At 52.3% G+C, this 26,958-nt stretch overlaps 1 protein-coding gene across 6 annotated transcripts; it reads left to right on the top strand.

Annotated features, from left to right (window-relative positions):
• The first annotated feature begins 695 nt into the window (after positions 1-695).
• On the top strand, positions 696-26,905 carry enah (ENAH actin regulator). Of its 6 annotated transcripts, none has more exons than XM_086100277.1 (14): positions 696-1,057; positions 10,526-10,691; positions 11,567-11,744; positions 13,830-13,902; positions 18,188-18,513; positions 19,904-20,659; positions 20,881-21,248; positions 21,372-21,514; positions 21,661-21,709; positions 21,796-21,847; positions 21,942-22,014; positions 23,835-23,919; positions 24,065-24,122; positions 24,240-26,905. In XM_086100277.1, exons 1-14 carry the CDS (start codon positions 1,053-1,055, stop codon positions 24,275-24,277), a joined length of 2,370 nt encoding a protein of 789 aa, XP_085956403.1. In that variant the 5' UTR covers positions 696-1,052; the 3' UTR covers positions 24,278-26,905. The 6 variants fall into 6 exon arrangements, with proteins under 6 accessions (XP_085956403.1, XP_085956402.1, XP_085956401.1 ...); XM_086100276.1 differs by lacking the exon at positions 696-1,057 and adding an exon at positions 6,214-6,328; XM_086100275.1 differs by lacking the exon at positions 696-1,057 and adding an exon at positions 7,933-8,150.
• The last annotated feature ends 53 nt before the right edge of the window (positions 26,906-26,958 follow it).

Below are 26,958 nucleotides of genomic sequence, written 5' to 3'. Positions count from 1 at the left end.
GCATATTTGCAATTTAAAACTGTCCACCAGAGGGAGCCCTCGCATTACTTGCCTCTGTGAGGCAAAACGATATCGTTTTATTTTTAAGAAATCCTGAAAAAAAACTCTCCATCAGCACGTTTGTGAATTTATCACACGTAATATTGGTTTATTTTAAATCATTTTAAATTGCTCCTCCGTTGGGTTGTCAGTGGCAACGCGAACGTGCTACGTCGAGCCAATGCGTCACATGCTGCCTTAAAGTGCAATGGGAAATGTAGGAAAATTCCCAACACCATCCCACGAACGCACACACGTAGCATGGCTCACTGGTAGAACGGTCCTCTCCCAACACAGGTTGTGGCTTCAAACCCTGGACCTTGTGACCACGTTTAAAGTGTCCTTGAGAAAAATACTGAACCCCCAGTTGTTCTTGAAGGCACGTCGTCAGTATAGAAGCGGCTTGAGTGGCCTGTAGGTGGCAAAGTGCTATACAATTGAAAGCCGTTGAAAAAAAACCCCACAAAACAGCATTAAAAATATGCATAGTAAGTTACTTTGGCCCAGTTATCTTGGGTATGTGTTATCAACATGCTTTTGAAGGGAATTTAAAACGGTATGGCCGAAGTGAAACGCAAAATTGATGGTCAAGTTTACGGCGTGTCGCCGAACGCATCACTCGTTCCAGGGAAGCCACTGAGCTGAGCTGAGCTGGAGCTGACTGCCATCCGGGCGGCGAAGCGCCGTATCACGTCTCCAAGTACGTCACGAAACCCCGACAAACTGCGATTTCCTTCTTTCCCACTTTCAGTGAGCCGTCACCAGAAGTGGAGCAACAAAAGACCATGTAGCATTTGACCGCTGCGGACTTCGATTTGGGTTTTTTTTCTTTCTTTTTTACTTTTATCGGCTCTTGGACAAATTGAAAAGCTCCCGACCCGCCGCCCCGTCCCATTCACCTCTTCGCCTTGCACCCTTGAACCGTGAACTTTGCTGAAAACTACCAAACAATTCAACACGTCATCGAAATCCCAGCCTGTGTGTGAAATAGTCGACGGGACAACACTTTGACCATGAGGTAAGCGCCACTTTGTGTTCAATACAACATGCTGACGAATCTTTCGGTGCCGTGCGACAACGTGATGGAAGTTGGGAGCAGCATTCGGCCCACGGACAGTGCAAACGAGCTCGGCGTGCGGATTTCGCAAACAACGGCTCCCTGAAGTTAGTCTGAATGTCAATGAGATTCCAGAACCTCCACCGAGGGCCGTTCCCGCGAGGCTGTTTTTTAAGATGGGCTCATGTAGCGGTGTCGGCTTTGTGACCGCCGACTGCCTTGTCCGACGCTAACTTGCTTGTGCAGCATTTTGTCTTTTGGAATGGCGCGTGTGGCGTTTTCTGCTCCTACTCTCACACAGCACGGGAGGGATTATGATGGGGTGCGGTGTATTTCGTGCAACGTTAGACGGACACACACGAGTCGCACAGAGACACGGTCAAACCGAGTGAAATGAGTGCATCCGAGCGTTTTGTGTGTGTGTGTGTGTGTGTGTGTGTGCGCACAGCCAAAATGTCCACTGAAAGAAGGAAGGATTGTCAAAGGAGACAAACATGTGCATAACGTCGGCAACATTCTGACCCGAATGAGAGAAGCTCACCAATGGGACGGAGTCGGACACTCGGCGAAGTGCAAATGGGATTCTCCACTTAACATGCGATCAGTTGATCGTTTTGTGGCAAACTGAGATGCGCCGCTTGTCTGTGAACACGAAGACCCCGAAGCCGGCTGTCTTTTGGAAGAGCAACAAGAATCCCAAACCGCAAGAAACCGCCCGCTTCATTTCATTTCGTTCCCGAACAACTTCAGGACAAGTGTGCAATTTTGATTGATTGATTGATTGATTTTTAAACCTGGGAGAAAACCCATTGTGGATTTGTCTTAAACAAGGAGACATGCAGAGTGGATAAAGGCTTCTTCTTCAGATTTTTCCCTTCTTTTTTTTTTTAAAGAAATGCAGTAAGTGAATCCAGCTGTAGGCCAAGCTGAAGTGAACAAAAGCTTTAGTTGTTGCTGAGGAGCAGCTCGCCGTGCACATTGCGGCATGAAAACAACGGAAGTGTCTTCGTGGTTGTTTTCCCATCTTCTTGGTATTCCTTCTGATAGATGAGCTTTTGAAACGTTTGCCTATTGGAAGTGCATCTGCTGACATCACTGAAAAACAACATGACAGCAGAGAAGAATTGCCTTGTAAACAAGCTTTTCTCCTTGCTTTTTTTTTTTTTTTTTTTTGCTTTGTTTGAAAGGGGCGGATCTGCATCCAGATGGCGGCGGTGGTATTTTAGGGCATCTGTGTCTGGCGTGTAAAGTGTCCGTATGAATGGCAGACTCGGCTGCCCGCAGCTGAGTCATGCGGGACGCCGAGCGGCAGATGGGCCGCGCGGCCCCGCTTAACGTTTTGTTTCGACTCTCCCCCGCTTGCGCTCGACTTGAGTCTCGAGTGAAAAAAGGCCCGCCGAGCGGCATTCGGTTCTCGTTGTGATGAACTGTTGCCGTGTTGTACCGAGCGGCCGGGACAGATACGGCGGCGCCGCGGCTTACGAACGTCCCTTCAAAAGGTTCATTGATTGAAGAATTGAACAGCGATGCGGCCGAGCGATTCGGATGTGGCTTGTGACGAATCCGCAGACAGAAAACCGCAAATTCCCGGACCGACCTTCAAGCCGCACGCAACGTTCGGCCGAGCTCGGGCCGGAATAATGAGCGGAAACAAACGGTGGCTGTCAGTTGATTTGCCTGCAATGTGTCAAGGCGCACGTCGCGCCGATGCGGGCTTGTCGAGGCGAGGGAGATAAGCGACCTCGTCGGGGTCGGCCGAGTGCGAAGAGTCACGGCGACGGGCCTTGACGACTGCGGACAAAGGACAGAAGCCGAGACCCCTTGGCGCGCCGCGTCGCAACTCGCCACTTTGAGTTGGCCTGCGACCAGTCGAGCCGTCGGATGGAACGGAGGCGCTCGTCAGGCCATTTCGGGAATGCCAATCAAATCCATTCGATGCCTTCGTTTCGGGGCCGGAAAGTTTCCTTGCGAGAGCTTGAACCGAGCGGCGTCCCATCTGCGGGCCGGGGGCGCGCCGTCCATTTTCGGCGGCCCGCGACATGACAACCCCCCCCCCCCCCCCCCCCCCTCCGATACATCAGCCACGTGGTAACAAGCGCACGAGTGTGACTGCGGCGCCGATAGAAAGCGATGTTTACCCAGCTCGAAATATGTCCTTCGGTTCACGTGTGATTGACGGAAGGGTTTGTTTGTTGAACCTGCGAGCGGGCGTCCTCGCTTTGGTAAGTTCCTGCCACTGACATCACGTCGCGGGAATGAAAGGATGGAATGCTGCGAACTTGCAGCGGAGCGTCTAGACGAAGGCCAGGCGCAGCTCGCAAACGGAAAAGTTGCCCGACGGAGCCCGAGACGGAGCGAGCGGCCGTCGCTCGTCACCGTCGACACCTCGGCTCTCTTCGCGCGTTCCCAAAATCCATCGTCGGCTCGCGTGAGATGACGCAAGCGAGGTTCAACCACTTGGTTGTCCTTATACGACTCAAGTAGCGAAATCAACTGACGCCGGCCGACGGCGTACGGAGAGATGCGACCCGTCCCTTCAGACCGATGTCGCCCCCCCCCCCCCCCCAATGTATCGGTCAAGCCTCCCCTGTCAAAGTGTCTGAAAAAGTGCTGAGTGTTCTCTCAAAGAGGCCTGTCAGTTGACGACGGGAGCGATTGAGAAAATGTTTTTTTTCCAAGCAAGGCACGCGGCGCCGCCCCGTCGCCGCGCCGACAAGCGCCGCGCCGCGCGCGCGCGTGCTGAATAATTCATTTGGGCTGGCTAAGGGAGCGTTTTGCAGCCGGCTCACGGCAGCTACGGCGCGGCGAGAATTTTCCGCATCTATTTGGCTTTCATCGCCGGCTTACGGAAGGAGAGGGTAGGAGGCGGAAGAATGAAATCATCCGTTTCCCGATGGAAAGGGTCTTTCTTCGGCGAGCAGATGGAATTGCTCCTTGAGAGTCAAACAAGAGGAAAGGAAATTTGCCGTATCGATGACTGATCACGTCCCGTCGTCCTTTCTCCTACTTTCTGTTTGATTCGAGTCAAACTTGTTCTCGGGACTCGCTGCAGTCAAGAAAATGAGCCCCTCATGAAACTTTCAAGAGGTCTCCGCTTCAATGCTTTCTTTCAGCCTACGCGCGGCTTTGAGCAGCCGGCGTGAAACTTTGAACCGCCAGGTGACCCCACTTTGACACTTGAGAAGGTCGGCAGGCTGTTTGTCGGTTGTTCGGGATCACCGTCTCGTCCGAGTCGGCGCTGTAGAGGACGTCGGCAACGGCGGCTCGTCCCGCCTTTCGGCATCCCGATGGGCCAAAGGCCGCCGGCCGGGCTTTGTGCGGCGCTCCGTCTCCCTGCGCGGTAATCCGGTCCAAACCAGATGCTCGGCGCTTCCTCTTACATTCACTGCCGTCCTCTCGGTCCAGGAATGACTGCCAACAAATGAAAAGCATGTTGCCTTTTTTTTAATAAACACAACTGGCCTGCCTAAGCCCGTCTGAGTCCACCGTTTGAATTACAGTTGGCCATCGTTTGTTTTGGGAATGACGTGGAACGGCTTTTGGGATAATGACGAGATGAGGTTTCTATCTTTCCAAAAAAAAAAAGCGTCATTTCTGGCTCGGCCATGACACGGTTGCCATTTGCGAGCGAATCTTCTGGGGGTGTCAAATCTATGAACGGGCGTTCCAAAACAGGCGGCTGCTCCGTCTGTCCATCTGTCTGCTCTCGTCCCCGGCAGCTGCGTTGCGTGCGCCTGTTCTTTTGACTCGGGTCGAGACTCCCAAATTACCTTCCGCCATCTCCCGCTCTGCCCCCCCCCCCCCCCATCAACCATTTGCCCCTACCCAGTAAGAGTTTCGCCCTTGGCTGAGGCAGTATTCTCTTCCGGCTTTTGTTTGTGTCGCATGTTTCGGACGCGCGACTACTGAACATCTTGAAGCAGGGACACGCGGCCTCTTTTTTTTTGGGGGGGGGGGGGGGGGGAGAAACGCTCCCGATCTGGGCGATGGCGTGAAAGTAATTGAAAATTTTGGATGGCGAGGTGCTGCGGTGCTTTTGTGCTAGCGATATATTGGGCAGCGCTATGCTAACGATTGTTCACCGTTGGTCAACGGCAACGTCGCTTCTTCTTCAAGTCCGCTAAAGATGAAGATAATTTCACTCGGGCTGTCCACCTTCTCTCTTTTGTTCCCTCCCTTCAGCCCCCCCACATTAGTCTTCCCATCAAACGACAGAGATTTAAGGCGCCTGAGTCACGCCGCACTTGGTGAGATAAAGTGTAGCTTGTCGTGTTCAGCTGCCGTCGCTCTTCGCCCGGGGACGACACGAGCGGCTTCGAGCTGCTTGATAAATTCTCTCCAACCGCAGCCGGCTGCGGAGATTCACGCACGGGGGATTTCGTTCTCTTTTCGGCATGCAATGCAGGCCGGTCTTCCCGAAAGAGGGATTGTCCCATCTGCGGCCCCTTCTCAAGGTTTCCCTTTTTTTTTTCCCCAGATGGGGTTTTAGGAGCTTTTTGTTGCCCTTCCTGGGGGGGTTAAGGTGAGGGGATGTCGTGTGGCCATGTGAAGCCCTTTGAGTCTGTTTGTGATCAAGTGCTAGAGGAATAAATGGGACTTGATTGACCGCTTGACTGAAGAGTGTTAGAGGTTGATAGAGTGTTGGGGGGTTGGGGGGGGGCTTCACCTAAACCACTTTGCAGGTCGCTGGCGTCATCACTTATTTCCTTCAGTTCTAAAAGACACGATCATCTGGTTGGAATGGACAGAATTTGGACTGGTGGCTCCCTCCAAATCCCCCCCCCCCCCCCCCCCCCAGATAATCCTGCAGGTCGCAATATCTATTTTGGGTGAAGAGGAGCGATCCGTTCGACAGAAGAATTTCACAGCCCCTAGCAGTACACCAGTTGCGGCTGCTCGCTGATCCCCCCCTCCCCCACCCCACCTCCCCATTCCACTTTTAGCCCGGGCTTCAGTGAGGTGAGCGAATGTGGGTGCGTGTAGGCTTCAGCTGGCAGCCTGGCTGGGTGGGTGGGTGTCCCCCCCCCCCCCCTACGGTCAGTCGGTCTAAGCCTCGGTCACCCCCCCCCCGCCCCTCCTGCCAGTCAGTCGTCAGTCCCCCAACCTCCCACGCAGTCTGTGGGGAAAGTGGAGACGAGACCCGTCCGAACAAATACTCGCCGCCACCGAATTTTCTTGCCGCTCGCGGGTGCCGGATTCACCCGTCGTCGTTGCCAAGATGACTCGTGACTCGTAAGTTTCCGGCCGCTCCGTCGGACTTCTGATCGGATGTCGGGATCAAATCTGAAATGAACGAGGCGGCGCCTCGACGCAGCAGCCGTTGCGCCGGGACAATCGCTTTGCCGCCTCGTGTCGTCGCCTTCTGCTTTCGGGGCACCCGTTTGCCACTTGAGACGGAACCTACTTGTTCCTCAGACGTCTGCGTTTCGGCGGTGGGGGTCGGCTACCGCCGATCAAAGGGTGTCGTCCCGCTCTTCCCTCCGAGATGCTTTGACGGCGCTGGATGAAAGCCATCGAGTTTCACAGGCCGTCGGAGTCTTCATAAAACGTCTTTGAAACGCGCTTGCAAAACGACTTCAGATATGACAGCCCACTTGCCCTCTTTGAACAGCCGTATGAAAGCAGATTGTTTTTTTTTGGGGGGGGGGGTGTCGTGTCGCTCCTGTCTAATGCAAATGAGCAACTGCTCATTCTTTTGCTTCCATCGCACGTCTGTCGGATTCCCTTCGGTTTTCCGTATCGCGTTCTCTTCACGTCGCGTTTGCCATCTGACATGACGGCGTTCAGGAGGGCATGTTCTTCTCCCGTTGTCTCCCTCGTTCCCACATTCTGGACGGTGTTGAAGGCGCTCATTTCGGCATAGTGGCGTGCCCTTCAAGTCTTTTACTGCCTTGGAGAGAAAAAAAAAAGCAGAGCGCGCGCGTAGCCATCCTCGAGCTTTGTTGTCAGACGCCAGCGGCGTTTGGGACAGTTTCCCCTCGCAGTCCTGTCATTATAAATCGATGGACGTGCACGTGTCGGACCGTTTGCGTTCGTAGCCTCTCCCGTGTCTGCGTGATCGCGTGCACCCCCCCCCGAAAACATGGCACGGTGGTGCACATGAATATGTTGCTCAAGAACTGGAGCCATTTATGGAGTGCCTCATTCAGCTGTGAAAAGAAGGACAAATAGCGCCATTTTGGAAAGCCTTTTTTTTTTTTAAAAGCATATAAGCGTAAGCTCAGGGCCCAAATGCAATGTTTAGAAAAGCCCAAAGCGGCTCGGCGCTAAGATATGCCGGTGCCAGCGGTTTCTTTTGACTTGCGCTGCAGAGCAATTTCCCAAGCAAGCGCAAATGTCGGCATAGCAACCAGTAGAAGACTTGCAACATCTTCAAGAAACATTTGGAGGTGCACGCATTGCGGGCACCGATGCCAAGTTGGAAAGTCGGCAGGGCGCGTTTCACATGCCGTGTGGGCCGTCTTTGTTCTGCCGTCGTCAAACATTCTTGATGGTCTCCCGAACTTACTTAACACTTTTATCTCTCCCCGCGAGCGAGAGCGAGAGCGAGAGAGGCAGCAGAGTTAGGTGGGCGTCTGGCGGGCTCCAAATAGCGCATGCGGAGAGTCACGCTGATAAGCGAAGAGAGCAAAAGGGGAGGGAGCCGCCGACAGATGAAAGACATCACGTGCGAGCCGTGTGAGTTGGCCTCGGCAGAAGAGAGGGACATCCGCTCCCCCCCCCCCCCCACCCCCTGCCAACGGCCAACCTTCCACAGCTCAGCCAAAGCGGGCTATATGGTTGTGCCGGGGGGTGGGGGGGTGTCCCCCCCCCACCCCACCCCACCCCCCCGACAGCAGCTTTCCCACAGCCTCTGTCACGGAGCCCCGAGAGCGCAAGAGCCTGTTGCCTGGATACCCGACCCGTCTTGCGGCTGCAGCGAGGAAGCCGGAACTGAATGAACTCCGCTTGTCGGCGGGCGCCGCCGCCGCCGCCGCCGCCATGGGAAAAGCACCGCCGACTATTTCGACGGCTCGCTCCCTTTCTCACTTGCTGACATGGCGCGTATGAATGAGTAAGGAATCCCCTTGATAGCGTCCGTGGCTTTTGCTAGATCCCCCGCGAGACGGGCTCGACCGTCACTGAGATACGGCAAAGAGGACAACCGTTTGCTCGGGGGAAGGAAATTGACAAAAGAAAAGGGAAGGTCTTGCTAAGACGGGGAGACGATTGGGGGGTGGGGGGGGATTTCTAGGCTCTTTGAAAGGAAGCGGGGCTGGCGGAAGGTTGTCGGTGAGCGAAGCCGCGTGCCGAGTCATGCAGATGCATGCACATGCACGTTGCAAATCCTCCATTTTCGTCCTCAATGAAAGATGCGCGGCGCCGTCCGAAATGGAAATCCATCGGTAGGTAGCCGTCGGCCGCGCCGCTTTCCCGATGACTCGCTCTTGTTTTGTGTCGTTGTGCGTTCGCGTTGCGATGCTCTTGCTTCGACGTAGTCGCAGAGAGAGAGAGAGAGAAGGACTTAGTTGCGGACCGCGCCGTGCCAACTGTCAACTTTGCTCTTTTCGCCCCCTGCGGCACCCGCTCCGGTTTGCTCAGGACGTTCGTCTCTTTCTTTTTGGGTTCGACGGCATGGGCGGCTGGCCGCGTCTCCTTGAACGGACGTTTGCGACTCGTACGACAAACTCGCGATGTTTACAGTATCAAAGCCATCCGGTCAACGCATGTGCGCTGCGCCCATACTTTTTCTGACTTGGCGGCTGCGTGCGGCGCACGGCTCAAAGAAATGCCGACGCCTCTAGGCCGAGGTCACGACAGCACCCCCCCCCCCCCCCTCCCCTTTGGCCTGCGCTCTCCAACCAACTTGGAGTTGCTTGTTTGGAGGCACAAGGAGTGCAGTCTTTTGCGGTCCAGGCCTCTCTTGCGCTCAATGTGCTCCCTGTCCCCGTCTCTCGTTAAATCTGCCGCTTTGGCGACACCCGCGACGCGCCCGGTGCCGCCGCATCGTTAACTGTGACCCGACACCTTTGTGTGCTTGCTCCTCGACTTTGTTTCGGGGGCGGCCGGTGTGGTCTCCTCACGTAGACGTACTCGCTCCTTCTCGATCTGCTGTAGCCGCCCGCAGAGAATTCTGGTCCGGGGGGGAAAAAAAAGAAGCAGCGCTCGGGCTACGCACGGGATCGCTCGTGACTGGAATTCAGTCGCGAACTGACCGTTGAAAATGACTCCCGAGTTCCTGGATCGACTTTAGTTTTCTATTTCGTTGACTCATCGTGGCGGGCGTGCGCCGGCGGTGACGGGTCAATCGTGGGAATTTGGTTGCTTGAGAAGTGGATCTTTGGTCAAAAAAGGTTTTGGTATTCCTGCCCCCCCCAGCCCCCCGGTCACTGGAAGAGCTGCGCCTTGTCCCACGCCATGGCTGCGCATCTCGCAGCGCTCATCGTGGCCACTCTATTTAGCCGCTTGCGACGATGGCACCTTTGCGACACCTCAAGTGTTTTTCCCACGATCGCGCCACATTGTCGCATCTCTTTTTTTTTTCTCCTCCCACCATCTGGTTGAGATGACTCATAGTGATGGTTGGAGGGTATTTTCTCGCGGCTCCTCAGCAAACGTCTCAATGGATGAAGAAAAAAAAAAAGTAGCAACCTTGGTGTCCTTTGTTAAAAACATCAATATGAGGCGGCGGCCGTACGAGCAAGAAATAAAAGTCTTCCTTTTTTTACTTCTGCACACCTCATCATTGAAGCGCTCTGAAAAATGCCCGTACGATTTATCAGGTTTTAGCTGCGACGGTGCAGCCGTCTTGGGATCCGGGCAAGGAGCGTCGGAACGCCGAGAGCCGCAGGGAGTCAACCGGAAAAGGTCGAGCCGCAAAAGAGGAAGGACGCGGATGTCTCGGGGACCCTCCCCTGAGCTCTTCTGCTCTTCCGGCGCTTCCTCTTCGCCAAAGCCGACCGACCGCACTTCTGTGCTCCGTCCTCACCCTCACTTTGCTTCTTTCGCTTTCCATTGTGGGAAATGGGCGACTCTCACAGCGGAGACTCGCCGGCTGAAAGCTTTCACCGTTGCCATCGATGAAAAATGCAGAGCCGGATCTATTCTGTGAGAGAGAGGGGGCTGTTGGCCACCCCCGAAATCTATTTGCCGTAACCCCTTGAACAGAAATCTAAGGATGTATGTGAACGACACAAACAATTTGTCTTTGCTTTCTTGACCGTCTTAAGCGCGTTTCAAAAAGCGGAGCCCTTTTCGTTCTTCGGCTTTTGACCCAGCGGGAGACTCGGTTTGCGGTCGGACTGGTCCTGTGCTTTCGACCGTCTTCCTTCTTCATTCCGTCGTCGTCGTATGAATTCTTTTTGGAGACGGCGCTCTCGGAAAGCCGTGGAAGATCGTGGCCGGAAATCGCGCGTGACGTTTTGAGTTTTGCGTCTCTCCTACCTGCAGCGAACAGAGTATCTGCCAGGCACGAGCTGCTGTGATGGTGTACGACGACGCCAACAAGAAGTGGGTGCCGGCGGGCGGCTCGACCGGCTTCAGCAGAGTCCACATTTACCACCACACGGGAAACAACGCCTTCCGCGTGGTGGGCCGCAAGATCCAAGATCATCAGGTCAGTGCGGATCCGGTACCAAATATGGCGTATCGAAATGTACTGCGGCCGAGAGTTTGCTCCGTTGCCGGATGACTTCACGGCTTGGGAATTCTGTGGTAAGCGCGAGCTCGTGCTTCTCTGCTGCATCCCCCCCCGAGATGAGTTGCATTTGATATTTTCCCCAATTAAAAAAAGGCTGTGGGGAACATTTCAAGTCGTACGTTTCCATCTCCTCGTAAAGCACGCCGATGCCGTTTCCTCTGTTGAAAGACGATGAGCGCAAAACACAAAGGCGCCTACGATCTAGCCAGGAGTTCCTTGAATCCGAGGATTCCGATTTTTTTTCTTTCCAAACCTTGTGCTGCTGCTTTCTTTTTTCCATTAGTTTTCTAAAATCTCGACCAACCTTGGGGGGCCCTGTCAAATTATCCTCACCGCTGTTGGGGAATATTTTGAATTCCCCCTCTGATTAGTCGGGCAACGCAAGATGCCACAGAGATGAAGCACTCCACATCTTTTCTGGGTATTCCCGCTTTATCGGATGAAAAATGACAAGAACCGCCAGCGTTTGTGTACTTGCCGATGCCAAACAAAATCAGCTCTCGACACGTCGGTCTCCCGCCGGCAGAGGCAAAAACGGACAACTCGCCGCAGTAGCTTGAGGCCTTCCTTCGTGGCTGCGGGCCCGCAACTTGCCGGCACTGTCCCGCGCAACGTTCCAACCCAATCTCATCGCGGCTCGCCATCAGATTTGATCCGTGTCACCTTTTGCGATGAATCGAAATTGAAAGAGTCCATTGAGAATTCTTCAAGCGCAGGAGAATAGCGACGCTTGCGCAACTTTACCCAGCTAGCATTAGCGCCTCAATCTGTCCATCTCCTTCCCTCTGCAGGTGGTGATCAACTGCGCCATTCCCAAGGGACTGAAGTACAACCAGGCCACGCAGACCTTCCACCAGTGGCGAGACGCTCGACAGGTCTACGGCCTGAACTTTGGCAGCAAGGAGGACGCCAACGTCTTCGCCAGCGCCATGATGCATGCTCTGGAGGTGCTCAACTCCCAGGAGACAGGTAGCGTCCAAAGCTTTTCAACTCCATCGGCTCCGAGTTGTTGTTTTTTTTTTTTTTTTTTTATGCCGCCGGCAATCGTCGTCGCGCTTGTTCCCGAGCGCCACCTTTGTCACGGCCCACCGATTGTGTTTTGGAGTTCCTGAAGCCTAGGAAGAGGAATCTCGGTGCTAAGGCGGGGAAAATCAACGCGTTGCCGCGAAATTCTCGATGGCTTTAACGGTCCTCTTTTTGGCGTGCTGACTTTCTTTTAGTCCCGACATGGGGATGACCTCACGGTAAGAGCCTGCCCATCAGACGTTTGAAGCATTGTGCTATTCGGAGCTCAACGGAAAGGTGTGACAAATATTCCCCCGAGTGGCGGTACACACATCGGCCTCGCTTTATGACTGGCGCAGTCCTCGCGTAGCCTCACGGTCTCTGACAGCGCTACTCCATTTAGCAAATGGAGGGGGGGGGGTCGAAACCCGAGGCAGAGAAGCCTCCTCGAGATCATTGAAACAGCCTCCTCGTTTTATTTTACAGGTCATGTGCTTGAAAGCACGGAGTCAACATTTTTAGGGTTTGGGTCATGATAGCATGTGAGCAAACTGATATTAGGAGACAACACGCACGCATACAGACGGAGACAGACGAGTCGGAAGTCAAGCCGTCTTCTTTTTAATCGGCGGTGACCGTTGCCACTTGTTGTCAACGGACACCGCCTAAAAATCTCGTCACGCCTGCCGTCGCGACACTTCAGAGATTCTCCGAAGACCATCAAAAGATGAGTCGCGCTCAAATCGACCTCCAAAGTGAGTAAACGTGCTTGTAACCGGGGGCGTTTGCCTCGCTCGCGGACAGACCTTGGCTTCGCGCTTCGATGAAACGCGCGTCACTAAGTGACGATGGACATGAAAGTCGATCTTTCCATCTTGGCCTTTTTTTTTCTTTTTTTTTCAAAAGGCACGCGGGTGCCGTGTCGTTATTTCTGCGCGTGTTAAAGCCTTACGCCGAAATCCGACACAATGAGCGTGTGAAGCGCGGGCGTTATTTTTGGCCACTTGGCGTCGTCACACTTCACGCTCTTCACCGCAGTATCTGTGACGTTGCGTGTGTGCGCGCGCGTGCCTTTAAAAGGTGCGCCTGGCCTGTTGAGCGACGCGGCTTGAATTGGGCTGGCTGTTGCCCGGCTAAAAGTGTTCACTGACGGCATCGGTATCGCATCCACTGACCAACTCATCCATTTTTTTTATATATATATATATATAAATACTTGGCTCTCCTGAAGATGAATTTGTTGAATCCTTTCAAATCTCGCTTTGGTCCGCGAGCCCGTTTTATTAGATTTTTTTTGTCAGCCCTTACGCGGCCATCCCTGCATTGTCTCCCGCAGCGGCACATATTCAAACGTGCCTGAGACGATGGGTGGGCTTGACGACACAGTAGCCGCACCCGGCGCTTGTGCGTCATCTTTAATGGTCCGCAAACAGAGAATGGAGCACGGTGTGCATCGCCTTTGGCATCATCCGCTTGATCCTCTATGAAGAGAATTTTTTTTTTTTCGGGGGTTGGGGCTAATATTTTGGTGGCGGGCAACCCGAGGTCACACGGGAAATTGATGGCTCAGCTGCGGGTTCTGTACGCCAGCTCCCAGGAATGCGCCGGAGCTGCCGGCCTAGCGAGCGGCGCTAGCAGCGGCGGGATGGAATTTGCGCGGAGACGTAGCGGCGGCTCAGGCGGGACCCCGCGTGGACCGTGGAGCTACGTTTGCCGCCGGAAGAGGCCCACGCTACCGCTGCCCGCATGTATGCGTACTGACCATCTTGTATTCCTTTTCTCTCTTTGTTTTTATCGACCCGATTCGGGATCTGACCGCTACTTGTGGAAACGGCATTTATGGTTACATTATGGAAGCTTTCCCAAACTTAAACCTCCGTGCCAATATCCAGAATCGATTCCAATTCACCGGCAAAGCTTCCGCCCCATGATGTCCGTTACTATTTTGCATTCGTAGAGACAGCGGCGTACAGTGCAAGTGGTGTCGGTCCTGGGGCTTTCCTCACACACGCGCATAGCTTTTATTCATCTGTGTTTTGCTCTCGACAGGTGCCACGTTGCCCAGGCAGTCACCTCATGTTCAGAATGGCCCCACGCCGGAGGAAATCGACCTTCGAAGAAGGTAAAGCGCCCCCCCCCCCCCTCAGATTATGTTTCTTGTCCTTTTTGTCGCCCCCCCCCCCCGTTTCCTTCTTTCTGAAATTCACCCTCTCGTGCCGACGTTCTGTCCCACACAAACGCAAGCCCGCGCTCCTTGTTTTCTTTGCTTCGAGGCCCGATTCATTAGCGATCGCTTCCACGCGATCGAGCGGACTCTTCAAATCCAGGATTCTCATTGTTCAGATTTCAGATTTCCGCTGCGAGGTGAAGACCGTTCAAATGAGACCGAGCGTGACCCCCCCGCGCGCCATATGGACACTCAGATGTACACAAGTCATCAGACTCTGGCCCAATATTGCCCCGTTAATTAGTCGTTGAATGATGTCACAGCCCCGCTACAATCAGGCTAATATTAACTCCACAAGTGTAAGCGGCCTGGTCCCCCCCCCCCCCCCATGCAAACCTAATCATAACTAATACTATGACATGCCTCGGTAGTAATGCATTCTTCAAGTGTGACTCAGTGGTGTGGCTTTTTTTTTTTTAGGTCAACTGCTCGGAGGTTACAGTACAGTATGTGCGTCTCATAATACGGTCTGCTTTCCATTCCGTCTCTTTCTCGCACGTGTACACATGCGCGTCCGATCCATCAGTTTCTGATGGATCGGACGCTCAGACAATCAGCCGCGACGGCAGAGAAAGTGCCAAGGGAAGAAACGCTCAAATGTTGACAGTCGGCCCTTTTCTTTCCCCCGAAATGAGAAGAAGTTGGAAGCAATCAACATTTTCAACGGCAGACTTGGAGCTAGTTAACAGCATATTGTTTGTATTTTCTGACTCGCAAAGAACATCTGTGACAAATTACAGTCCCGAGCAATTTTTTTTTTCCGCCCCCTTTGGCAAAATAGCCGTCATTTGTATGACAAATTACAACCTAGTTTTAGCAGTTAAGACAAAGTAGATCGGTAGATTGACCCCCCCACCCCCCTTTTAGCTCCGTGTACAGTGCTTTGTTTGGTTGATCACCCCTGCCCGCAATGAACAAAATGCGCAAAATAGTGACCCTAATTTGAAAGTTTCATCCTTTCTCTTCCCCACCATCGCCGCATACGCCGTATGCGGCCGATATCCTTTGGGCCACTTGGGGTCGCTCTTCACACATTTACCAGCAGTTCCATTTCTCCAAATGCACGGATGCCCTAAAAAGGTGAAAGTAGACGTATGAGTCGGTACTTTTGGCCAGGATGACATTTCATTCTAACTTGCGATGCTAGGCTATATGAAATTAGCTAATGACTTTTACTTTCAAGGAGAGTTGAATCCTCCATGAAGTGTCTCCAGCTGGGCCACGATGCTGCTGCTGCTGCCGCTCGCTTCTTGACTGAAAATCAAAAGAGGGATGGCATAACTCCTACTCTGGCATCCCTTCGCATGAGACTTGGTTTTTCGTTTGTCTGCTTTTTGTGCCTTCTACCGTCTTCCTCATGAATCGTTTGTTGTCGTATGAATTATTTTTGCTCCTTGTATACAGTGCTTTGCTCGGTTATTTGAAAGTGCTCTCGAAATGCACTCGAGTTGAGTTTTGTTGGGGAAGCTCCGTCGGGCAGAACGAGGCTCGATCGGAGCGAAACAACAACGCTATGAGGTTTGCGTTGAGTCCAAAAAAAAGGTGACAATTCCTCCACTCTTCTCAACCCGCTTCCCACCGCACTCGGCTCTAATCCTCCTTTTCGAGGCCGAAGATGCTGACCCTCCAAGGGTGACCGAATGTCAGACTGACATATTTATCTCACGTATGAGCACATAAATGAAAGGCCAAGAGTGGAAAGATAAACCACCGGTGGAGAATTCCGCGGCGCTACCCTCGGATTAAAAAGACACGAGCTGCAAATAATGGGCTGCGGTATAAATAGCTACGCGGCACGTGGGAGTGTTGGAGGGGTGAGCGAAGCCTATTGGTGAGGGGGCGCGTCAATGTGTTGAATGAAAGAGAAGATGAAGTCATCGGAAAACAAAATCTGTCGGATGTCAAATCCATCCCGTATTTCCAGTCAACTAGCGAGCGTTCGGCTGCTGGCGAATGCTTCCGCTAACGCTCACTCTAACTACCGCGCGTTTGCTTTTGGCTCGGATAACATATGGGGTGTTTTGTTTGTAGGGCGCACACGCCACACGGAGAGAGCGTTGGCGTATGGGATGCTAACGAGAACCTCGGGCCGAAGTGGGTCCATATGGTCCATCTGCGCTCGTATGCACTCGGTTGACTTTTCGCGCTGCTCCGAGACAACCGGGCAGGCCACCGAGTCCAGCTGGCCAACAGATTCTGCCAGACTTGAGTGTCGTGGAAGATTTAGCACCGTTGTTGCCACAGTGGCAACAACAAGATGACATCACGCTCTCCCATGTCAGACTCCGGTGGAGCCCGCGTAGCAAATGAGCATTTCCACCTGCGCTGTAGCTCATGTTGGACCGACATTTTTCAAAAAGCACCACTCCGGTCGAGATCCCTGGAAGTTCTCCGATCATGCTCCGGATGACCTTAATTAGAACCAGCAATCCGTTTTGCCTCAGTTGCTCGGAGACGCACTCGCCAAACGCTTAATTGCTAACAACAGGGTGTGTTTGTAGCAATCGGCAATGGCTTAACTGAGGATTTCCTTCACAACGAGCGATATCGTGATCCGTTCCATTAGAGTTGATTCTTCTCGACAAATACAACTCTCTTGAGAGCAGTGTTGCCGATTTAGCGACTTTCTCGCACTGTGTGGCGAGCTTTCAGACCCCTCTAGCGACTCTTTTTCCAAAAAGCAACAAGCGACAAATCTTTTTCTGGTGTTATTGGAGACTCAGATGTGAAAGGATGTCTCGTCCTTATTGTTCTCGACGTGCAGCGGGCGCTTCCGTCGGCCCCCCAAAAAAACAAAACAAAACAAAAAAACAAGATGCGGTGTGACCATTTTCGGGGTTTGTAGAAAGTTGTTGCCAAGAGGAAAGAAACACCCGTGCCAGTTGCATGTTTGCATCCGTAGCAATTGCGACCTCCCCGCCACCCACGCTCCATTGGCAACGGTTTCCTCGGCAACTCTTGTCAGGGGGCGAGTAAGACGCCGGTTAAACAGAGCGGAGGGCTTTCCGCAGCGTTGAACCCTCCGATGTTTCCCACCAAGTTGCGGAGGGAGAGCTTTGCTCATTTTTCTCTTTTCCACATTTTTCCACGGGCCAAAAGTATCAAGAACTCTTGGTCTCACCATAACAAAGCGAGACAATTCTATATTTCGAACTTTGTAGGAAGTTTTTGTATGAACGGACGCTGATTTAGTCGGTGCGTGGGCCTCTGTGTGCCATTTTTTCATTGATTCCAGTGGCTGTGACAAATACTGGGGTGGGGGTGGGGGGGGGGTCTTCCGTTTCTGACAGTCTTCATGAAACCGCGCCCCTGCTTGTAAACTTTTGGCAGTGGGAGACGCCGCTCTCACTCATCATAGCATTTTGTCTCTCCTCAAACTTGACGGAACTCCAAATCAACATCCTGCCACTCAATGCAACCCTCAAATGGAAGGGGGAGGGGGGGCACAGTAACCTCAATAACATCCGTTGTCATTTGATCCCCACGTAGAAAGGCGCATTGTTTTCATATCACAAATTATTTTTCGTGTAAACTGCTCGCAGTCTGTTAGTGCGCCAGCCAACTGCCGCAGCGACGAGCAAGATTGCACTTTCAGAGAGGCAGTCGCAAGCCTCCGTTTTGGCCTCAAGCCCGTCCGACACGTCACACGCTTGCCTCGCGCTGCCTTCTGCTGACACCTGCCGGCCAAACCGTGAACCTCACACAACCAATACGCGCAGACACACACACACACATCAACCAACCCCGATGGGCTTGCATCCTGCGCAAAATGTTATTATTTAGCATCTCTCTCTCTCTCTCTCTCCACATCTATATGAAATAATTGAGGCCTTTTCTTTTGAGGGTGTCGTTGTGCCAATTGCAGACTTCCAACTTCCTGTGCACCAAAATGTTTATCTTGCATAACGTGGCTGTCATGCCTGGTTGCCAATGTTACATCATAATAATGTTATGTAATGTCACCAGTAGTTGCTCGCGGGTCACAAGGGTCACGAGCCGGCCCGCGCCGATGCGATGAACTTCTTTTCACTCATTGTGTTCCACCTGACATTTTCAATGCGTGTTTGTTTGTTTTGAGACATTAAAACGCGGATATGCGTACGCCGCATTCTGTCCTTGATTATAATTTGAGAGTCGGTGCGATCGATTAGATTTAAAGTCCCGTGCGTTGTCGATCCAGGCAGCTCCAGGAGCAGCAGAGGCAGAAGGAGGTGGAAAGAGAGCGCCTGGAACGCGAATGTCAAGAACGGGAACGTCAGGAACGAGAGCGCCTGGAGCGAGAGACGCAAGAGCGCGAACGTCAAGAGCGAGAGCGTAAGGAAAGGGAGCTTCGGGAAAAGGAGGCGCAGGCCGAGAGGGAGCGACTGGAGCGTGAACGTCAGGAGCAGCAGGAGCGCGAGCGGACGGAGAGGGAGAAGGTGGAGCGAGAGCGAGAGCGAGAGCGGCGGGAGCAGTTGGACAGAGAGCAGCGAGACTGGGAACGAGGGAGACGCATCTCCAATGCTGGTGAGTGACGCGCAGCGCACACTTTTAGCCGGCGGGGGGTCCGCCCCTCCCCGCACTCGATCGTGTTTTTTACGTCTTTGTTGCAATTCCATGAATATTTTCCCGAATCCTTTTCCAATTGATTGATTGAATGTGTCGCTTTACCGGAAATGACATTGCAATTGATTAACCCCGAAGGGCACGGCGGCATTTGTGCTTCTGTAAACCAACGAGCTTTCCCTAACGGCCAGTGCTAAGCCTGCGCCAGCGTTTTGCGGAGGAGGCGACGTGGATTTGGGGGAGATTAACACAGCCTTTTTGCAGGGTGTGTGTGTGTGTGTGTATGGATGGAAGTGTAATTGTGTCGGGAGAAGAGTTGCTTCGAGAGATGCGGACACTCTATCATGCCACTGTTGGGCATCCGCTGTTTGCTTTGAAACGTTGAAAAGAGTTTGCTGTAATACGGCGCAAGTTATGTTTTAGTTTCTCACTTACTTACTAACGTTCCAGTGAGGGAAACAAACAACCACACGCTGTCGTGCGACCACCGCCGCATGAATTTGGTACTGCCTGGGTTCTGTAGTTTGTGATGTCACCGCATTAGCCGTGGGATGATTCTTGCAGCGCGGATGCGGTCAACGGTCATCAAACGCGCCTCCAGCGGATTCCAGCGGCGCTGTTGCCGCAATCCACCATCAACTGATGATGAGATTGCCTAGCGTCCGATTTGTCAGAAGAAGAAATTAATTGCAATTGACTGCAGGGTCAGGCGTTGTGGCACGCTTGGTTGCTAGCTTCGCCCTATTAGCATATGCACGCATGACCGCACGCGAAGGCTGACACAGTTCAGCGGTGTTACTCACAAGCTAAAAATACATCAGGGAAAAATGCTGGCGGGACGCTCGGGGGGGGGGGGGCTTGTTCCCCGTGTTAGCATGAATGCTTGCAAAATCCTTGGGATCAAGGGGGTGGAGTGAAGATGCAAAATGAGGCTGCTCTTTTTGGAGGATGACAACAGGAGATGGTCGCATGTACTTTGCTACTAACACTTCTTGATCAGCTTTTAACATTCATCATTGACGCTTGCGCGCGCGCGCTTAATGCTGGATGGACAGTACATTAGAATTTGTTCCCATTCCACGATCGAGCTTGCCCTTTCAGCTATTTGGGCAGCATCTGTCCGCTAACAAAAGCGCATCACCTCGGCTAGCTGAAACACATTCGATAACCTCGAATCAAAGTGTGGTTGAGCTGTGCTTTTTTTTCTTTCTTTCTTTCTTGCTTCATCTGCTCCATTCTCTTTTTCCCCTCTCTCCCACCCTCCTTCCATCTCTCTCCGCTGACGCCTCCTTCCTCCCTCCCCCGGGCGGCTTCCCTCCCGTCCCGCGTTGTCGTCCGTCCGCGCAACTAGCATTCGAAAGCACTCTGTGCAGCCCCGGTCCCGCGGAGCGGGGCAGGACCTCGTCCACACCGGCGTCTCCCTCCACACCGTCCCACCCGGCGGCGGGGGCCCTCTCGTCCTCACCCACCGCGCCGCCCACACCGCCTCTGAGGCAGTCGGCCTCCCGGTTCGCCACTTCGCTGGGCTCCGCCTTCCACCCGGTCCTTCCCCAGTACGCCACCGTCCCGAGGAGACAGCAGGCCTTTGCCCGAGCCCCGCCTCCTGCCCCGGCCCCGGCCCCCGACCCCGCCGCCGTGCCCGGGTCCGCGGCGTGTTCGGCCTACGGTTTCACTCCCTTGCCGCCGTCGCCCCCGGTCATGATCAGCAGTCCGCCGGGGAAGGCCGCCGGCCCGCGGCCCCTCCTGCCCGTCGCCGCCCCGTCGCCGCTCACCCAGAAGCCGCCCTCGCCGTCTCCCAACGGCCCGCCGATGTTTCCCGCCCCCTCCCCGGTCACCGCCGTGCCACGCGGCCACCCTGTCGGCGTAGCCTGCCCGAGCCCGCCCCCGCCGCCGTTGGCCCATTCCTCTCCGTGCGTCTCGTCTCCCCCCTCCTCATCCCATGCTCCCGGTTTGCCCTCTCCTTCCGCAGCGCCCTCCGTTGCTGCGGTTGCTTCCACCGAGCACCTCGCCCCCCCTCTGGGCCCCGGCGATTCGGACGCAGCGGCGAGTCCGGAAAGCCAGCAGCTGCATTCGGCGTGCTCCGAGCAGCCCCAGCCTCAGCCCCCGGGTAAGGCTTTCAGTCCACTTTCTACTCCCTTCCCTCCCCGCTGTCTCTCGCTGGATTTGAAACACTCACATGGCATGTCGATTCACCTATTCGATTGCGCTAAATGCCAAATGATAAATAGCCATCAACAAATATTCCTTGTTGATGGCTTTCATGCACGTATGTTATTTTGCATTGTCAACTAAAGGTCAAGTGTTGTGTCTTTGTTTCTCCACCCCCAGCTCACCCACCAACAGACGTTGTGCAGCCAGTGGGGTCGACCACGCCCACCCCCACCCCTCCCCCACCCCCACCCCCACCCCTGCCGCCCGGCTCTACCGCGACATCTGCGGCGGCCGCCACCCCGGCCGCCGCGCCCACAACGCCGTCCGGACACCCTCCCCCACCGCCGCCTCCACCTCTGCCTCCTACGTTGACCCCGAGTGGGACCCCTACGTCCCCGCCCGGGCCTCCTCCTCCTCTTCCGGGGGCCCCGACACCTCCCCCGGCACCTCCTCTTCCCGCCGGCCTTCTCTCTCCTGCGGACGACCGCCCCGTCTCAGGCCTGGCCGCCGCCCTCGCTGGAGCGAAACTGCGCAAAGTGCCAAGGGTAGGCACGATTGACATTTTTAGACATCTACAAATATGTGACACCTTTTTACACTTATGTCCAAGTGTAAAAGCGGATGTCCAAAACTATGAAAAGAGGAAGTCATTTGGAAAATGTTTCTAGGGTGACGATGCAGGGGTGGCTCCGGCAGCAGCCTTGTTGGGGTCAACTGGGGCTATGGGGGCCAAATCGGACTCCAGAGGCAACGGGCCTCTACCCGGAGGAGGCGGGCTCATGGAGGAGATGAGCGCCTTATTGGCAAGAAGGTACCACCGCAGAGCTTTTTTTTAATCAATTTGAAATTTTGTACGCTTTACGCTTCTGTTCACTTGTGCGTCTGTCGCATTGTATTGGAAATACCAAATGAAAGAAAACCATAGCCATGCCACTTTCTTACTCTTGCCCTTAATAGAAGAAGAATTGCTGAGAAGGGCTCTTCACCCGAACCCGATCAGAAATCAGTAAGTCGAGTCAGATCTGACATTGAAAACATTCTGTAAATTCTGACTTTGGGTGAAACATTTGACTCTCTTTTTTTATCCAAAAGGAGGAGAATGAGATGACAACGACCCCCAAGGTGTCAGCATGTAGCACACCAGGTGAGTCAAATCAGTAAATATATACTGTACATACATATAAATATAAATTAAAATAGTGAAATAATGTGTTCATTGTTTCTTACTTCCCCTCCAGACATGCCTAGGAAGCCGTGGGAACGAACAAACAACAATACTATGAATGGTAGCAAGTCACCAGTTATAGGAAGGTACTGTATCTTTCCCCCGGCACTCACTTGATGCGATAATGCTCGGGGGGGGGTTTCTAGCTAATTTCTTTTTAATGATATGCATTGTTTGATTTAAGAAGATATTGTCAAAAATGCTTCGGAACGCGAAAAAAGGAAGTCCCCTTATGGTATTGCTGAAGCAGCTTTGGGCAGGTTCAGCATGCTGCACCGTCGCTCAGTGCTTGCTAACATCACCAAAGCTTACGTTTGTTGAAAGCGCTCATCTGGCTTTCTTTTTTTTTTAAGCATTTTCATTTTTGGGGGGATCGATCCTCATCCACAAATCCATCAAAGTCTCCGAAACGAACGGCTGTGCAAATTCACAATCAACCACGCCAAGTTCCCACACGTCACCGTCAGAGTCGGTCTCGTTGCGGTGCGGCTCGAAAGAAATGCTGCCCGCTTTTGCAAAATCTTGAACACCCGTCCGCGCGAGCCGACACGGGCGAATCTTACATTGCCGTTTGTCTTACTAATTTGTTTGTCGCCGGAAAAGAAATCAGGCACTCAACTGGCCCTTTCCGAATAGATAAAAGTTGAAATGAAATCACAAATGGCGCCACATCCGACAGAAGCAAATCAGCCTTGATTTCCCATTTCCACGCCACCGGGCTTCCGTACTCGGGATCCCTAAACGGCAGTGAGTTTTAGGTGTCCGTTCTCCAGACTTGGCCGCGGGCGTACAGGCGGACGCTTCGGCGTTCTCGGCTAAGCCGGTCTTTCTGCCGCTCACGCAGACGAGATTCTCCGTGGAGAAATCCCATGGCAACAGACTCCTCCAACAGGTAGACTGGGGACCTGTGAGCGTTTTGACAACCCTCCTTTTCTTAAAAAGTCCTTCCCCCGTTTTGTCACGGAGTTGGTATTAATGGAAGGCAGTGACTTTGAAACGCTTTCATTGCCACTACCTCACGTGACCCGCTCGCAGTCCGGCCGTGCTCATCTGTGGTTGGAAAAATGACATTGTGTGCGTGATCGCTAAATCCATCGCCAGTGTGAGACTTTTTTTTCTTTTTGCATGCTGCTGCTCTGCCTGCTTTCCTCTCAACCGAAACCGGGGAAATCCATCCGTGTGTCACATACGTATGTCCACCCGCCCTCTAAATATTGACCCTTTGCGCCTTATTTCGCAGCCTTCGTAGGAAGATAAGGGCGCTTCGCCGTGCGTGTTAGTCCACGTCTGCGTGTATGTACACATCGTGTAGGAGCAAGTTCAGTGTTTTGGAACCACTTCAATTTAACACATCTTTTTCTTTTTTCCTTTTTGGTCATATTTATACTATGAGTGCCTCAGCTTCGGAGTGAGATTTGGGGAAAATAGGAGGAGCTCACCATGTTAAGAGTCATTAATTGCTCATTATTTATTCCTGTGAATTTCTTAACTTGCTACTGTCATTCTTGAAGGACCTTCGGCCACACCCGAACATTACTGACTCACCAGCGAACTCGTTTCCTTTTGTTGCATGTCTCTTTCCTGTCTCACTTCCTCTCTCTTTAGCATTACAGTGCAGTGGAACCTCAAGTCCTAAATAAGGAAACGCTCCAATTGACTAAATAGCGTATTAGCGAATGTCATCTTTTATGACGAAAACAAAATGATTTTCAGATTCTGTTCGGCTATCGTGTCACAAAGTACAGCCGGCTGTCTTTTTTTTTTTTGCGATGGTCGACGTACTGCTGATTAGATTTGCATCCAAATACTGTGCTGATTTCTGACCTCCCTGTTTCTGTCAGAGTTCGCGAGTCCCCCCCCCCTCCCTCCGCCCACATAGTTGAACTCTCCCACTCTCCTCTTTCAGACCCAAATCTACCCCGACACCGACTGCATCCTTAAGTGCCAACGGCGTGCCAACGGAAGCTGTTGACTATGACAGATTGAAACAGGTTGGCCAACGTATTATACGCTCGTCGAGCCGTCTGATTGAAAATGAAGCTTCATCACCCAGCAGTAACGTCACAATCGTGTTTGCTCGTTGTCACATTTGGAGTAAAAGGAAATGCAAAGGTCTTCTCTTTTGTCCTCCTGTAGGACATTATGGATGAGATGCGGAAGGAGCTGTCCAAGCTAAAAGAGGAGCTCATTGAAGGTAAAATCTGGACAAAAATCATTCATTTCAAAATACAGCCGTGTCGTGGAAATGCGGCTTAAGAAAGCGCCTCACGAGCGTTGAGCTCATTTTTGTATTGCTCTTGTGTGTCCTCAGCAATCAGGGAGGAACTGGGCAGGTCCAGTACAGCATAGAGGGTCCGGATTCCCGCTTCTACAAATCCAAGCTTGCGTAAGCCCATTTGGATCACTCACTCTAAAACGAGACGATACAGCCGCCCAGAACCAGATAGCAACCCGGCAGCGGCCATGACAATGAAGACGGCAATCACGAATACCTGAGAGGGGATCCGGGGCGGCGCGGCGCGCCATCGTCCTGAGTGACGTTTGTACAACTCGCATAGATGCGACTCCTCCTCCTCCTCCTCGTCCTTCTCCTCCTCCTCACAATTTCCTCAACCCTCCTGCTGACGCGTCCTGGAGGACTCAGCAGTCTGAAAGAAAAGCGCACGTCTTTATGCAAAAACAAAAAAACCCTTTTCTGTTTTTGTCCTTAAAATGAGGACAACAAAAAGAAGAACTCTTCAAAGATACTGTAAGGTTCATCGGTGCAGAAGCAAATCAGAAGTTGTTCTGGTGATTTTTTTTCTATCCAAAAGCATGTTTTATGAAGAAACGGGGACGGAAAAATCCCCCCCCCCCCCCCCCCCCCACTCCTCCTCCTGTAATGCCATAGCAGTAGCGTGCGTGCGAGCGAATGAACAAGGGTGAATGAATGCCAAAGGGGGCGGCACCGCCACTGCCGGACGCTGCAAAGCTCGTCTTCCTCCGATGCTATTTTAACTTCGATATGTACAAAAGAGAGAAGAAATGATTCCGTTCGGGCCATATCAAGTACAGTAGCTCCATAATTGTCATCATCGTTTCATCTTCTTTGTTTCTGTCTTTTCGGCGAGGGAAGCTGCGTGTCCGACAGCAGCCGTGGTAGCTCTCTTCGCTAGGAAAAAACAAAACATCCACATCCGTCATGCGATTTGAGCACGGACACTGTAGATGGATTTTGTGTCGCTCCTCTCCGTCTCGTTCTTCAATATTTTAATTTCTCTTCTCTTGTATGAAGCGGAGGGTTCAAAAAAAAAAAGTCTGCCAAGAAAATTCATCCTCTTTCTCATGTTTATTCCAAGCAATAAGTGTAGCATCTGCTGTAAAAAGCCCCTCCAGCTGTGTTTCCGTTTGGCCTGCCAGAGCTCTGCGGAACGAAAATTACTGTTGTGCAATGATGTGGCGTGGCTCGTTTGCCGACTGTTACATCCAATCGTACTGCATCCTCGGCGTCATTTTTCGTTTTCAATTTCCCGCGAAACTCTTAGCGTGGTCTCGCGCCGGGTGTCCTCGAGGATGTCAACGTGCCATTCGGTCTTTCACGTGTGCTTACTTTCTTCTTTTTTTTTTTTTGCCTTAAAGTAACAAAAACGTTTCCAGACAATTAAGATCAACATTTTATTTTATTTTTTACACCTTGTAAACAATTTGATACTAATCTCATTGAACGAGCTTTTCACGGACCCCGCACAAGTCTGTGAAAAAGAACGTGCGAAAACAAATGGCACGGCGCTGTTGCAAAACTTCAAACCAATCTTCAGTGCACCACATCCATTAGGAGGCGATGGAGCACACACTCCGAGGCGTGGCTAAAGTATCAATACATTTGAAGTTACATTTGTTCAATTGGTATCTTTTTGCCGCCAAGTGACAAAAGACTGCAAATTGTTGCGGGAACAGATAGACAGAAGACGACACGGGCGGCGTCCGGGAACATTGACATCGATCGACACGTGATTTTTAATTGTAATTTTTTTAACGCACCCATTCCTTTCGAACGTATTGGAGCCAAAGCAGCAAAGACATACCGGTTTGAATTCACTTTTTGATACTTCATCTCAAAATCCACGACTTTATTTTTCAACATCCAACCAAGAGGCTATTGCACTTTAGTACGAAACCACGAGACACGCTCAGAAAGGTCACGGCCGCAATGTGACCATTTCTCACCAAAGGACTCGACCAACAATCATACTCAACGAAGTCGCCTGGCTTCGTTTTTCACTCGTCGCCGCCGAGGGATTTCATCGTAGAGGCAGGCGTATGTTAAATGCGCTGTGCACCCGCTTATCGGACAGGTGAAATGTTGCGATCTCCGTCGAATCCGTGTGGTTTGTGCCTTGTTCCGAAGTTGCATTTTAATAGATGACCAGTAATAATATTTGTGTATTGCTAGAGCGTAGGTGTTCCTGTGAAGAGGGAGCTCAATGACCTTGGTACTGTTCCTCACCGGGAAGATCTGCTTGGTTGTTTTCCACCAAGTTGAGTCTTTTTTTGTTTTGTTTTTTTACTATGAAGTACAATCAGATGTTGACCTACAAGGGTTAAGGGGAGATCTTCACACTTAGTTTGAAAGACATGCGAGTCCCTCGCGCCAGTAAAGTGTGTTTAAAAAAGTACTATTTGGGGGGGGATTTGGAATTAGGATAAGGAGTGTCTCTGTCCACATGTTCTGTTCCGTTCAGTGATGGAAACACTTGTTTGTGTTGGCTTATATGGCGGGGAAAAGGAATCGGGATTTTGCAAGAACTTTTGCGAAGTTGTGGAGGGGTGCGGAGCTTGAAGGCACAGCGCGTTTGGAAAGGGTGGCTTTGCGGACGTGTTCTTTTAACATCCGCGTGGTGTACTATACTGTGTTCATGTTAATGAGTCTTTTCTTACATGCTTAACATTTTTGTTTTGTTTTAGCCGAGTTAAATAAAATTGCAATACAAGACATAACAGTCGTGACTTGGTCCATCTGTTGTTATTACGGTCGCACTTATGTCGCCGTT

The sequence above is a fragment of the Hippocampus guttulatus genome, chromosome 20, assembly GCF_054856545.1.
Source record: "Hippocampus guttulatus isolate MCC_2025c chromosome 20, RoL_Hgut_1.0, whole genome shotgun sequence".
NCBI lineage: Eukaryota > Metazoa > Chordata > Actinopteri > Syngnathiformes > Syngnathidae > Hippocampus > Hippocampus guttulatus.
This window is presented reverse-complemented; position numbering and strand designations above follow the sequence as displayed.